Below are 16034 nucleotides of genomic sequence, written 5' to 3' on the forward strand. Positions count from 1 at the left end.
GTAAAAAAAACACTGTTTCGATTGTTCAAGGGAGTACTCTTCATAATCCAAAAATAAAAATATTCAAATGAACTCAAGAAATAAATACTACCTATATTTTCTTATCTGATTAGAATCTAACATCGCGAAAATAGACCCCAATATAGATTAACACAATTATTACTGCCTTCCATTTCCGACTAGGTTATAAACAACTCACATCGCATTGATTTCTCTTGTTAGTACTAATTCAACGTTGTGTGTTTTGATAACAGCGAGCAACCTCTCAGCTCTTGAACAACTGAAGCTGTCATTGATCTGGAACAGAGTTGACTTTGCCGAAGAACATATCTTCAAGGAAGTCTCTCGATGGGAGGTAAGGAAACAGGAATAACTAATAATAATAATGATATTTCTCCACACTGTGAAAATGTTGGGCAATAATTTTCCTACACTTTGCCCAACTTTGTGCCAATAGTCAACCCAACCATCTATTGGGCAATATTTTGCCCAGTGGTATTGGTAAACGTAAGTACCCTACTTCACACATGCATACTTGTTTCGTATTTTGACCAAAATTTGGGCAATGATATGACCCTGCAACTGCCCGACAGTGCTTGTAACTTTACCAAGACTGGGCCAAATTTCTTATCATTTCGATGATTCCAGAACCTTACAGTACACACCAATACTTATTATGCTAGATGATCAATTTTTCTGATCGATTCCGGCCACACCGTTTTTTTCACAATGCAATCTCATGACCAGACACAACTTTATCTTTAAACCCATCGTCTCTCGATGACAGGAATCGGCGCTGGAGGAAGCCATGGACATTGCTCTGAAGAAGAACCGAGTCAAGTTTGTCAAACTTCTCCTAGAACAGGGTCTCTTCATGCAGAAGTTCCTCACCGAAGAAAGGCTAGAGTCGCTGTATAACACGCTGGTAAATACAAGAATATTAACAAAATTTATTTATCCGGCCCGTTACCTGGGGCAACAGGCATCTTTAAAAAAAATATTGACCGGTTGGCGGGCATGGCTAAAATCACGACTCCAATTTCGACCAATCAGATGACTAGATTTATTCTACATACTAAAGAGAGGTATATAAAGTCTATTTCAAAGAGAAGCACTGAGAGAAAAGTAATACAATATTTAAAGAAGGAATTTACTTTTTCGTAAAAGGACCTATCATGGAGGGACAGTCGATAGAGTTCATTTAGAAGTGAACTCATTTAAAACGTGTAAAAGATAAGAGATTCTTCTGAAGGGTGGTTAGTGAAATTAAATTCTCAAGACTGCAAGAAATCCTTCCCTCCGTTCGACGAATAAAATAGATAATCTGATAGTAACTGCTACGTCAGTGAAGGATAAAGTACATTTAATACACCAAACCTTCGGGTGTTGCATCGAACTCTCAATTTCGCTGGTTAAATTTTCTGAGAATGGGTACACTTTCGTATAAAGGGGGATTTTTTTATGATGCATTACTAGCTCTGCCAACTTTTATGATATATACATGTATCTTTATATACAAATACAACAGCTCATTAAAATTCAGATTTTTTGTTTTCTCTCCAAGGAAAGTGACCCATTTCCATCGCTATCCTCACTGTCTCGGTATGCCAATATCAATAGCGGGATGATCAGGCTCAAACAGATACAGGTTTGTAAACAGACCAGGTTCTGTCCGTTTTGTATATATTTTTTATTCTTAAATCATCTATGTTCTCCTCCCTAACATGCGTCCCACACATATCGCGCGACCCCCGAAATACACCCTCGTGCGAGGGTAAAAGGCAAGGACCGTCCTCGCTTTAGCGTCGAGGGTGTTTTATTTTTACACAGCTGGGCGTGAAACACGGAAACAGTCCAGGTAGTGAACTAGTATGTCAACAGAAGCATACATAAGCACTTGGACTAATTGGAGACCACTGTGGTTCAGAGTCATTAAAGTAAATTTAAAAAACAGGAGCGTCGCTTCAGTGGATAAGGAGCAGCCCCCTCCCCTTCACATTATCATCAGCAAATCATAGGTTATGGTACATTTTTAGGAAAATTTGATTACAATTTTATATCACAAAGTGTAATCACTGTTGTCTATTATAACAGATGTTAACTGACAGGGGTAAAATATACATTTTTTGGACCACAAGGAAGATATAATTCATATTCATATAACTCCCTTAGGCGTTCCAAAGACATTATATCATACACCCGATCAGTCAATAGCTTTCTATTATTTACATTGTTTATGATCACTCGTTGTTCCCTGGTACTTTATTCTATGTCTATTTAAATTCAACAGCTAGGGATGTAGATAAGGTGGAAGAACGTCATGCAGTGAATGCAAACAAATGAGAAAGAGTTTGATAGGAATAGAAGATGAATAGAGAGAAAGAAAGAGATGTTGAGAGAAGGGAAGGGCTAAGCAGAGAGAGAGAGAGAGAGAGAGAGAGAGAGAGAGAGAGAGAAATAACTAAATACATGGTATAGAACTCCTGGAAATAGTGACAGTAGCTATGCAAGTAGGGATAAACATTACATATCATCCGAAATATGCAGGGACGGATCCAGGGGGGGCACAGGGGAAACGTGCCCCCCCCCCCCCCCGCCCGGCTGGCTGAGTCGTTGCGAAGTTTTCAGCCCGTTTTGTGTCCCCCCCCCCCCCGGTAAGAAATTCCTGGATCCGCCACTGATATGGGTATTTCCTTTTATTATATTGACCATGTTGACATATTTTGAGAAAAAGAGAGAAAAAGTAGGGGGAGGTGAGAATCAGATAGACAAACTCGTAGAGGGCCCGTTGACAATACCCAGTCAGCTTATGGAACAAGGACAAATCTCAAGCCAAGATTAATTATAGCTATTGTTATCTTTATTTTTTTTTTATAGAAACATGAGAGTAAAGTGACTCTTCAGGAGATTGGTATCATCATTGAGCATCTTCTAGGTAAAGGGTTCGAATGCGAGTATCATCGACATAGTCCACACACCGCTACCACCTGTGTCAACGTGGGTGACAATACGTGCTGTGAGGTGGGTGTCATCAGTCAAGCAATAGGGACTTTTAGATTTGCACGACGAGAACGTGGATTGCTAAGTGAATCATCCTTTTAAGGCACTGCCGGGCACTGCCGGGCACTGCCTTAAAAGGACGTCACATTGCCTTAAAAGGATGATTCACTTAGCAGTCCACGTTATCGTCGTGCGAATCTAAAAGTCCCCAATAGGCCGTTTTCGTAATGAAATCAAATATGCACACATCTTCGTTAAGTGCCTCGTTACAAGTTATTGCATTCACCTGTGACGAATAATTGTATTTCAGTAGTCAGGTGGCGAATTGCATACATTAGTTGTTGCTAGGTAGGACAAACATTATGGCTTGTCCTACCTAGCAACAGCTAATGTATGCAATATGCATTCTGACTTTTGAAATACAATTATTCGTAAAAGATGAATGAAATAGATTGTAACGAGGCACTTAAACAAAGATGTGTGCATTAAATTTGATTACATTTTTTAAATGGTCTATTCGGAGTTAAGCAATAAAAACAGCAATTAGCAGCGTGTAATCGACAACATTACGCATTGATTTAAACCTAAATGTTTAAGTTTAATATAAATGCACTGAATTGATTTTTAACCAGCCTAATCACCCGGATAAATCGAACAAAACTATTATAATTAAAAACAGTCAAAATTTGATCACTCATTCATTACTTTGTGCGTACATATAATTGTGTCTCTTTATCTAAACGCATCTAAAAAAGCAAGAAATCGATTTCTAGCATTTTTTTGAAGTTAAAAGAATTGATATTGAAATGCCTATTTTCACTAAGGCATACATTACTGAGGCACTCAGATACGGATTAATCTCATACTTACATGTAAATTGCCGTTATGAGACTTAAACTTCCTGGTTAAGTGGCACGCTTCAGTATCATCTTACTATTAAAGTTATGGAATAAAGACGCAATTAATTGTTTTGCATGCTGGATATTTGAAATTAGTCTGTCAAAGGTATGCTAATCGGTGAAAATCGGTGCAGGAAGCTTTCATATTCTGAAATTAAAAAATTGGCGTGAGTCTTTATCGCTCTGTTAGCCATCCTTAATTCGATGATTCATGATCCAATTATTCAGTGCATGTCCGTACCTGAAGACCGACGAAATCGCTGAACAATGGGTTTAGCAAAGTTACATTTTTTTTAGCAGGAAACAGCAATTTTCACAATTTTGTATTGAATGAAATATAATTATTAATCCACGATGGAAGGCCCTATCCCTACCATATATACAAAAAAGGTGATAATTTACAAGAGAAATTGGTAATTTAAAAATCCTTGATTTACCAGAAAACATTTGAAATGGATTTATCCCCTTTTAGAGCGAAACTCTTCATTTTCAGTACTATGATTTCTTTCTTTCTGTTTTCACCTTCTCTACCTTATTATCTTTATTGCAATTTTATGTAGACTACGATTATTATGTGGTTTGTATATATTGTATGTCTGTTTTGTTATGGCGAGCCCTTTGGCAAGCCCTGTGCTTTTAGGGAATTTCGCTTCCTTCCTACATAACATTGTAAAAATATATTTCATAATATGTTTTTAATTTTTTGTGTGAAGTACATACATGTTTATTGAATTGAATTGAATCGAATTATTTTTTTAAACCAGGGCGAGCCTGAGACAGCGCACCTTCACACTGACAATCCCTTCCCCTACAATGATCTCTTCCTCTGGGCCATCCTCACCAAGAAGCACGAGATGGCGTATCTGATGTGGCAGCTAGGTCAGGAGTCCTTACCCAAGGCCTTGGTAGGATTCCGGCTCTGCTATTCCATGTCTCGCTTTGCACGCTCGCAATACAACACCGATGCAGCTGACCAGCTTACTGAGCAATCCAGGTACACCTTTACACAATTTAGATTCATGTTTAAAGCCCCACTGTACTACTTATAGCTACTTGCGCCCTCTATATAGCAAACCATGTCTAATCGGTGACCATTGGTCCCCGATGATCCTCATTTTCTTATGTTAAGTGAGAGCTGATTTGATGAGATAACCACTTATCAGTGACCTTGCAGGGTGATCTAATCCCTCCTGTAAACTAGTACAGATGGGCTTTAAACTCTGAATTAATATTTCTACTGATATGATAATATGATATAATATAATATGAAAATAATTTCATTTACCTAAGGAAGCCTCATCAGCTTCAAGGCTGTTCTTCCTGAGTGACCTGCAATAATAGTTAGTGCCCAGCGATTACCAGGTACCCATTTACACCTGGGTGGAGAGTGGCGAATGTGGATAAATGCCTTGCCAAAGGAAGAGTAATGCCGGACTTAAATTGAAACCCTTAATCCTTGGATTGAGAGTTAAGTTAATGAATTCCTATTATCACGGCACCTCCACTACAAGAAATAACCGAATTATGGATATACATGTATACTGATAAAAAAATCCTGATGAGGATTAATGCCAACGCATTATGTGATATTTTGTGTGTCTCTTATTATCTGCACCCCTACCACCCACCCCCCCCCCCCCAACTGCCCTGTTTAACACGTCTGGCTATGTTAGTGGATGCTAAATACATGTAGTGTATCCACCAAAGCAATAGACGTCATAATAACATATGAGGCGTGATGGTTCAGTGGTAGAGCGCCGTGGTCTCGTAACCAAGAGGTCCCGGGTTCGAAACCAAGTCAATGCTCTCGTGCCCTTTGGAAAGGCATTACTCGTCGTTATCGAGTCCGTTGGAGAGGACTTATAGCCGTCGGTCCACTGGTTACTTACTTACAAACATATAATGCTTTCTTAGCAGTCAGGTAAAACGATAACCAACCAACCAACCAACCAAGTGTGCGTCGTGTACCCCTTTTCCTCAAGCCAGGTTTTTATTTCCATAATTTCAATACATATTTACATCAATTACTCAATGATTGAATGAAACATAACATAGGCTTAAAATTAAAGTATATTCAACAATTCTTCCAGCTTAGTATTATTTTCTTTGCTAGGACATTCATATCTTAAAAGTCATCTTAGCAACGACTTGAATTCAAATAAACAAAGTATGTGGGTAATAAATAGAACCATTAACAATCTTTTTAACGTAACATTTATAAATTGCATATTGCGCATGATTTAAAACAATATTCAAGAGAGAATATTTCTTGTTTCCAATGTCCTCACGGATCTCACCTACAACTAATAAGTAATATATTTTGGTTTATTTGTATTTCTTTTTGGAATAGGTTGAATATCATATTACATATTATTTTCCAAAGTCACATCTTTGCAATATAACATAAAGCGAAAAATTGAGTCAACTTGTCCATAAGAGTTGCATAAATTATTATTCACAATTTGCCATTTATATAAGTTTTCTTTGAGGCAATAAACCTTATCAATTATCTTGAAATTAAATTGTTTAACTTTATTATTATCAGGCAGTATGAGCAGCTGGCAGTCACCCTCCTGACGCAATGCTTTGAGGAAGATGCCACCTACACTCGCCTCTTACTCTGCGCCGAGTTACCGAACTGGAGTCACATGACCTGTCTATCCCTGGCAGCTAACTTCAAACATTCTCGATTCATCGCTCACCCATCTATCCAACTGCTGCTGAATGATCACTGGTATGGACAACTCAACACTATCCCTGGGATGAAGGTAACTGAATGCTCATTTTCATCAATTAGTAGACCTTGACTTTGATTTGATTTGATTAATTTTCTTTTGTATTCCATATCAATATCTAAAGAAAATCGGTAACATAACTAACATAAGATACTAAAATGCACTTTCTGACAATCAACTATAAATAAGCAAATATACATAATAATTATTTTAGAAAACATTTTTTTTGTCAAACTATCATATTTCATCAAACTTTATGAAATTATTGGCGGAAGAAGGACCGCTATTATAAGCAATTTGCTTGAAAATAAGACAGCCCAAACCACCTCCCTGCAAAAACATAGATGAACATATATATTATTAAGCAGAATGAACAAATAATTGCAAGCATTTGTAAAATATAAGGATAATGATGATGATGTTAATGATGATGAAGATGATGCTAATGATGATGATGATGATAGTAATAATGATGATATTGATAATGTTGATTTTAATGAAGGAAATATAAAAGAAATATATACAGGGATGATATATTATCTTTATTTACTGTCTGTGATCCTTAGTACCTAATTATTATTTTTGTTTTCTTTGACACTACGAATTCCATCATTGGGATGAAATAACAGGATGAAGGGCGCAAAAGGCAATAAAGTAACATGCTGTTTTGGTCTCTTTCTCAAATAGTTACACAAAAATAATAAGGTCTAAACTTTAGTTTCGTCTCTAGGAATGTCGTCGAATAGTGAACTCCATCTCAGCTACGGCCGTCGCACGATGATCTTGATGGTGAATTTTTAAATGCTACGTAATGTGATTAATTTTCAAAACAACACTTTTTGCATTTATATCGTGATTCTTATAATGTCATAAATTTTGCATTCTGTTATCCAGGGCTTCTTCCAGTGGTTACTGTGCACGAATGATGACGTAGATGATGACGTCGGCCAGGGGGAGTACATGGTGACGTCACGAAGAAACACCCAGTTCGGTTTAAGCCCGGATGTGAACACGGCAAATGACAGTACCTCCATGAAAGTGGTATGAATTTAAAGTTGATATAGTTATCAGAAGGTTAAAACCAGTGGTAGACGTGGGAAGAGACCAATAGCCATGCTTCTGAATTTTTTTTAAACCAATAATTGTTATTCAAATTCAGAGGCCTGTCCTCAAGTTCATTGAATACAAAGCGATTAACGAATGAATAACCGAAAATAACAATACATTTTGAGAAATTCACATTCCTCCTTTTTAATTTCTTAATCTTCCCAAGCAAATTATTATTTTTTATTTCGAAATTCTTATTGATAATAAGAATTTCTAAATAACATCCATCGCTTTGTATGTTGTATATATAATGTCTTTGTTTTCTACAATGTATTCTACTTTTGTGTAAATCTTTGTATGTACAGGGCTCTTTTGTAAAGCAGGCCTTTGGCACTGAAAAGACTACCCTGTTTTTAAATAAAACTGAATAAACATTAAAACCATCAATTTTGATCAACATAGGCCACATCTTTAGATTAAAGTCATCATTCTTTAACATTTCTCATCTTTTATGGGGTGTTAATATTCTTTGGAATTAATCTCTAATTCATTTTTATGAAAAGCCTTTTTAGTGCCCATCTCAGTGGCACTTTCAATAATAATAATAATTAAAAAAAATGATAGTGTAAACTTATAAAGCGCACACACCGTCCAGGGACATTCATGGCGCTAGCTCAGTAACAATTCTCTTTAATTAAGTACAAGTGAAAATGTTTATTTGATAATAGACAATACTACCAGAAACTCAAAAACAATTTTGCAACATTTGAATCACCCATTTCAATCCTCAGCTCTGCCCATATAACGAAGAACGTATGTGAACTAAAATTTAACTGAACACTTCTAGTGGACATCTATTGGTCCAAAATGTATCAAATGCAAAATAGTGTAGATATAAATTAGTCACTACCCTTCTTTCTTCCACTGTTTCTGTTACCAGGGTTACGAGCCACGCCCAAGCGTGTTGCGGTTTCCAGCAGTCATCGATGAACGATCTGCGGGCGTTGTCAATCCTCAAGATAAGGGTGGTAGAATAAGTACGTTTCAGGTCAACCAAGATGGTAGAAAGTCTTACTTCCAGAAGGTTCGCATCACCTTCACCGCTCCCATCGTCAAGTTCTGGATCAATGCTGTAAGTTTCATCCCATCTCTTAGATTAGACTCTCCAAGAATCCCCCCTTAAAATAAAACATAAAAAACCTTTAAAGGGATCGTTTAACAATGTTAAATCTGAGATGCACGGCCGTACGTGTTATCAGTGTCTGTGATATGGTGTTATATTGAACCCCGCTTCAAAATGATAAAGAAGTGGCTCAAAAAAAGTAAAAACCTTTGAATGACCGGTTTTACCATACTCGTTTTCCCCAATAGACTGTAGTGTTGTGTAAACCGTTTAGCAAACACAAAATTTGATTTCGATTTTCAATCATAAATATCTTGATAATCAGACAGGCGATCGGCTTGTAACAGTCATGGGGTTCCTGACTGACCTAAAGGTTTATAATTATCATTGCAGCGTGAACTTAATCAAGAATTTTTTTAAAGGATCTAAGACAAAGTTACCGGATCCCTTTAAAGTTCGATAAGAACTCTTTTACAAACGGAATTCATGTAAAGGCTGTCTATTCCAAATTCAAAAGATCATGATGATGATGTACTTCTATTCTGGCTCTAGGCAAACTGATGAATGGTTGCTTGATGTTTTAAATAAAAATTCTGCAACTGCCTTTCGTTTGATTCTGTCGATCCATTTCCAGTGGTAATTTGCGAATATTTACAACTGGGCTCAGTCATTAGCGTCGACGAACGGTTGTATATATTAGGTTGGCTTCCCTCTTGAATTAGGAAGAAACTAGCTACACTAGTAGAAAAAAATTATATATTGATTTAGAATACATGATATTATTAATTTTTTTTTGGGGGGGGGGGTTCTTTGAAAGTGTTTTTTCAGAATTTTTGGAATAGAATTTTATGATAATATTTATTTTTCTTTTTTTATAAATATTTTTAAATGAATATCATTTCTATTTCTTTCTTGTCTTCGAACCCAGATGTTTTATTTCTTGTTCCTGATTGCGTTCAGTTACGTGGTTCTGATGGAGCTCAAGCCTGAGGTTGGTTTGGTTGAACGGCTCGTCTCTCTAACCATCTTTAGTCTGGCTACTGAGGAGATTCGACAGGTCAGTGTGTAAAGTTGTAGAGGTGTAGAGTTGTAGAGGTGTAGAGTTGTAGATGTATCGTGGTCTAGTGGATATGTCACCGGACTGTGGGGCTCATGGTTTGGGGTTCGAGTCCCGCCTAGTGTGACGCAAAATGAAATAGACCGCTAACGATTAGGAATCGAATGAAGATATATCATGGACTTTCTCAAGTCAATGATTATACGACCATCAAATTATTGTTTACATAGGATACGTACCATCCCCTCCCGAGAACATTATCAACCTCGGATAATCAATAAAATCTGGGCAAAATCCCGTTGGTGATTGCTTATACTGTTATGACGCTCTTGGAAAAGAACCTTGAAAATTCCAAAATGGCTGTTTCTCATTTGGGGTGTGATTTCGTTGTTTTATTTGATAGTTGTATTTCATGACTCTAGTAGAAGGTTAGGTCATGCAATAACGGCCTTATTTCGATCCAATGATTTTTTTTATATTTTTATCTACAGTTGGTGATGCAAGGTGACAGTGAAATTCTGACATTTCGACAGCAAGCTCAGATGTGGGCATCTGATAGATGGAACCTATGGGACCTGGTTGGAATATTAACATTCACCATGGGTGAGTTATAATAATGAGCTTTGATCAAGAATCTACATGTATGTTTGGTCTCGTGCTTAATCATGGCCATGGAAATAACAAGTAAGGCTTCTCTGTTTATAGTTTCTCATATTGTCACAAAGTTGCACTATTTCCGATCTTCCGATACCACTGCATAAGCTAACTTATTACCAGGCACGCAGTGAACACCCTTCTTGAACATTTTGTACTCGAAAGAGTGGCAGACTAGAAAATAAATTGTTATGCATTAATTGCAGCTATAGACCAAACAATATCCCAGGCCACTTCTGTAAATAAATATATTGACCTATGTGTTTAATCTTCTGGTTTTTTAAATGATTATGTATCTACATGATTTTCTTTCGCATCAGGATTTGGCCTTCGTATGTGGGAAGGTAGTCTGAACGCTGGACGGATGTTATATATTCTCGACATCATGGTATGGTATGTGAGGGTACTTGATATCTTGAGCGTCAACAAGTTGATGGGACCGTATGTCAACATGATTGGAAAGATGGTGAGTATTAAAGCCCCAATGCAGTACCTGTAGCTACTTGCGCCCTCTATATAGCAAACAATGCCAAATCGGTGACCGTTGGTCCCCCATGATCCTCTTATTCTTTTGTTAATTGAGAGCTGATTTGATGAGATAACCACCTGTCAGTGACCTTGCATGGAGGTCTAATCCCCTCTGGCCAAACTATTACAGACAGCCTGTAATAAACAGTTTTAATCTAGTTTTATATGGCCATAAATCCCGTGCATTTTATTTGATAGAAAGAAATATTATTTTATATTTAGATATTACAAGAAAAGAATCACAGGATTTAAAGGGAGGAGGGAAAGACAACGGAAATAAAGAAACAACAAGTAAATGTCCGAACCACTGAAAGTGGCGAGAGTATATACACGCACGAGATTGAAACGGAAGCAATGTTTTTCGTCATAATCGTGACTGTTGGTGATGACGCTGTAGGTGATGACGATGACAAAGAAGATGATGATAATGATGATGATAAGGATTATGAAGATGATGATGATGATGATGATGTTGATGATGATAATGATGATGATGATGATGATAATGATGATGATGATGTTGATGATGACGTCGGCAATGATGATGATAATGATGATGATGATAATGATGATGATGATGATGATGTTAATGATATTGATGATGATGCTGTTGATGATGTTGATGATGACGTCGGCAATGATGATGATGATGATGATGATGTTGATGATGATGATGATGATGACGATGATAATGATGATGATGATGTTGATGACGTTGATGATGACGTCGGCAATGATGATGATGATGATGATGATGTTGTTGATGAAGATGACTCTGATGACTCTGATAATGATGATGATGATGATGATAATGATGATGATGATGACGATGATAATGATGATGATGATGTTGATGCTGTTGATGATGACGTCGGCAATGATGATGATGATGATGATGTTGATAAAGATGATGACTCTGATAACTCTGATAATGATGATGATGATGATGATGAAGTAGTATGCTTACAATTGGTTGTGACGAGTGACCTCATTTTAAAAATTTGTTCTTGTTTGTTTAGATGAATGACACCGCTAAGTTCATCGTGATTCTGTTCGTGTTCCTGGTGTCCTACGGTGTGGCAAGCAATGCCTTGATGCGCCCCATGAAAGAGTGGGATTGGAATGTTCTTCGAGATATCATCTACATCCCATACTGGCAGATCTATGGAGAACTCTTCATTGATGAACAAGACCGTGAGTTAAGCTATGCACTCTAGCTAGATGCTAAGGGACTCATGTTTTGTCATGGTGGAAATATATCCAACATGTCAATTAGTAGCTGGTTTAAAGCCAGTCTAGCGGTGTGCCTGGACTAAAGTGGGAACGATCGTTATATATATTCGTCCTTTGGCAATTCTAGAAAGGGGCTTGTGGGGCTCACCCCCCCCCCCAGAAGAAAAACAACTTCAAGCCCCCCCCCTTACCCCAACAAACAAAAATTTGTGAGGTTTAAAGTAGCAAAATTAATGAAAAATCCCCCCCCCCTGATATAGGTATGTATTCTCCTATAATCACTCCTGTATTCGTTTTGCAAAGCAGTAAGAATGGAATTGAAATATTATGTAAACCCTGTATCATAGTGATCCTAGATTAGATGTTAGACGTAGGCTTTAGGTTTAGCATAAAAAAGGCGGTATCGGGGAGGGGCCAATTCTAGCAATTTAGACATCAAGTGTAATTCCGTATCTCAGTCACTAATTCAATGATGATCGAGATCAAACATGTCCAAATTTAGACTCTGATACAGATCGGATACAGGCTTGCCCGCACACAATGTATGCACATTCTGCACTCCCTAGGGAGCATTCCAGCCAGGCGTCATTTTACAGACGCTCACAATGCTGAGCAAACTACATTAACTTTCGTATCCTACCGGTCACCCATTTAGCACCTGGATGGAGAGTGGCACATTTAGCTTGACGTCGTGCCAAAGGACGTTTAGTGTCGGGATGGGATTCGAACCTCGTACCTTGTGTTCTGCAGTCGGATGATTTTTATCCACTAGACCACAACACCTCTACAAGACATTAATCATTATTCGACACTTTCCACCCAATTGGGTACCTGTAATTGGGTACCTGGCATGACTTTTAATTGCAGGGCCCTTCGAAAGGATACATCGTGAATGCTGATAATCAAGGCTTCCCTCGAATTTCTCATTATTATCATATCATAACCTCAAAAATTGTAATGACTTCTGTTTTGGCCTACAGAGTTCGTCACGAACTGTTCGTTGTTTCCTAAAGAAGGCATGGAGATGTGTGATGCTGGTATAGTCCTAGAGAGGATGATAATGGGCATCTACCTTCTCATTGCTAACGTACTCCTCATCAATATGCTCATCGCTATCTTCAAGTAAGTATCACAGGCTAAGCAAATGTGTCGTAGTCGAGTAGTTACGTCGCCGGACTGTCGATCACAAGGTCCGCGGTTCGAGTCCCACCTCAAAACATTGATTTACAATGGCCACACTCAACCCAGGTAATGTAAATGGGTACCTGACAGGAATTAGTTCCTTGAAATGCTAGAGCGCCCTAATGGCAGCAAATCTAAAGCCGGGGTAATAATCTCCAAGTTTGGAAGCGCTGAAAGAATTGATTGTAATTCGCGCTAGGCCTATATAAAAAGCTGAGTATTATTATTATTATTAAGCCTCCGACAGTTTTCACCGTTTTATTTTTAATTTGTAATACGATGGCTGGGATAAACGACAGATATGTGTAATTCACCTTCCTCACCTCCCCATTTCCCTCCTATAAAAGATTGATTTGATTATATTGTTATCAAAAATATATCCAGTTCATCTAGATGCTTACCTAGATCACATTGTATTCTTACGTTTGACTTTCTTTGTTAATGTCTGCATATTCCCCCCCCCCCTTCCGTTTTCCCTAATGCTTTTTTCTATTCATGTTGTTTATACTTTCACCGCTTGTATAATACTGCTATTTTCCTTGTAAATACTCTTATTGTCAGTTCTTAAATTTGTATTTTTCTTCTTTATGCAGGACCATTATGTAAAACAGCCTCCGAGCTGATCAATTTTATCCTGTTAAAAAATGTTTTGAGAAATAAATAAATAACTTATATATTGATACATTAGAGAATTCGAAAGTCAGAAGCAAAATGAATGATATTACAACTATTTTATAATTTAATGGTAGCGGAGTCTTAAAAAAAGTTTTAAAAGTTGCTCGTTATATTTTCCTCTCGTCGTAATTTCCTCTCATTATCCTTTCGTTTCCATAGCAACACATTTTTGAGAGTGCAGGAGAATGCAAACGAGATTTGGAAGTTTCAGCGATATCGTTTGATACTGGAATTCAGTGAGCGACCGTTCCTACCACCTCCGTTCATACTCGTCGTCCATATATACCTCCTACTCAAGAGGCTTATGACGTCATGTTGTCGACATCGAAAAACAAAACATCCTTCAGATATGAGTAAGTCATTTCTTGTTTTAAAAAATAAACTTGAAATTTCTATGAATTTACAGTGCTAATAAAACAAAATTGATCAAAAACTGTGGCAGGTTTAGTTAGATTACATTATTGATTTATGAAATTTACTTCGCAACAGGAAACCAAAAATTAGGGTTTTCATTATCAATACTTGATGTTGATGCGAAAATAATAATTAGCTGACATGACACTTGAAGCTATTTTTTATCTCCAAAAAAAAATTGATAGTAGGCCTACTAAATATGCTTGGATTAATGGCTAATCTCCTTCTTTCTTTCTCTGTTTTCGTTTGTTTTCATTTGTATTCACAATATCCTGACTTCGAAATACACGGAATTTAAAATCGAAATTACTAACAAATAGAGCTCAGCAAGTAACATTTACTTTAGTCAACACTTGTGGCAATTTTTCTGAAACGACGCATGTAGGATTATCAGTCATCCTATATACTCTCTCTATCTCTCTATTCCCTCTCCGTCTCTCTCTTTCTCTCTTTCTTTTCTCTCTGTTTCTCTCTCTCTTTCTCACTGTCTCTCTTTTATGTCTCTCTCTATTATATCTCCCTCCCCCTCTCTCTCTCTCTCTCTCCTTCTCTTTCTCTCTCTCTATCTCTCTATCTTCGTCTCTCGTTATTTCTTACTGTCTCTATCTCTATGTCTCTCCGGGCGTGCACTGGCTTGGGATGAGTTTCTGGGGGTGGGGTGGGGGGGGGGGGGTGGGTGCAGTAATCGGGGAACTGTGTAGCCTGCCAATGTTATGTTGTAAATCGTGTGCATTGTGTCCATGTTAATGTTGTGTTTTTCCAATTTTTAACCGATTTTGAATGTAATTATTTCCTATTTCAATATCATGCTTTTGATGTCTTTGTATACATGATTTTAATGTAAAACGCATTATGTAAATCCCACAATGAATGCCTATGTCATTATTGGGCGGAATAAAATTGAATTGAATATACAGGGAAAGAAGGTGAGGGTATAATGACAAAGTAAATTTATCTCTATCAAAAATCTTATCTTCTTTCATTTTTCCAACAATCTTCCTTTCAGAAATTCATATGGATGAACAGTCATTGCAGCTCTTGTACAGATTTGAAGAAGACATTGTTGAAAATTACTTGCGAGAGAATACACTGACAGAGCAACAGTCGATCGGAGGAACCATTGAACACATCAGTGAACGGTAAGCTCATGGAAAATATTTGAAAGCATTTGAGGGATAGATTCTGAATCACGGTCTGAAAACAAGTAACATAATTATTTATGGCTTTGCCTTCATTATCCATCTCGTATATCGTTGTTTGAAATGTTAAATCTTTCATATTATTTGCAGTATGTTCATTATACCTATTCGTCCTTATAATTACGATAATTATCATGTAATTAAATAATCACTATCACATCCGGGTATGCCCTTGTTTGCAATCGTGAGTTGTTATGATGAACTTCCAGCGAGAGTATAGTAGGTCATTGACCCCCATGTATCACGTGATCGACAAGCGGATATGACCTGCATTCGCACATCTTGAGG

The 16034-nt window shown here is 37.3% G+C and overlaps 1 protein-coding gene across 2 annotated transcripts in view; it reads left to right on the top strand.

Moving 5' to 3' along the window:
* LOC577250 (transient receptor potential cation channel subfamily M member 3) overlaps positions 1–16034 on the top strand; it is a 30908-nt gene that overhangs the window by 12520 nt on the left and 2354 nt on the right. The window contains exons 10-24 of one of the 2 annotated variants that reach the window (XM_030977291.1): positions 255–355; positions 788–925; positions 1565–1648; positions 2878–3021; positions 4664–4893; positions 6445–6667; positions 7529–7675; positions 8622–8813; positions 9733–9861; positions 10353–10464; positions 10836–10981; positions 12063–12237; positions 13257–13398; positions 14293–14486; positions 15554–15686. In XM_030977291.1, the coding sequence (XP_030833151.1) occupies positions 255–355; positions 788–925; positions 1565–1648; positions 2878–3021; positions 4664–4893; positions 6445–6667; positions 7529–7675; positions 8622–8813; positions 9733–9861; positions 10353–10464; positions 10836–10981; positions 12063–12237; positions 13257–13398; positions 14293–14486; positions 15554–15686 (2290 nt within the window). The remainder of the gene's footprint in view (positions 1–254; positions 356–787; positions 926–1564; positions 1649–2877; positions 3022–4663; positions 4894–6444; positions 6668–7528; positions 7676–8621; positions 8814–9732; positions 9862–10352; positions 10465–10835; positions 10982–12062; positions 12238–13256; positions 13399–14292; positions 14487–15553; positions 15687–16034) is intronic. The other variant, XR_004062512.1, reaches the window with a different exon arrangement.

The sequence above is a fragment of the Strongylocentrotus purpuratus genome, unplaced genomic scaffold (genome assembly GCF_000002235.5).
Source record: "Strongylocentrotus purpuratus isolate Spur 01 unplaced genomic scaffold, Spur_5.0 spur5_scaffold_9, whole genome shotgun sequence".
Lineage (NCBI taxonomy): Eukaryota > Metazoa > Echinodermata > Echinoidea > Camarodonta > Strongylocentrotidae > Strongylocentrotus > Strongylocentrotus purpuratus.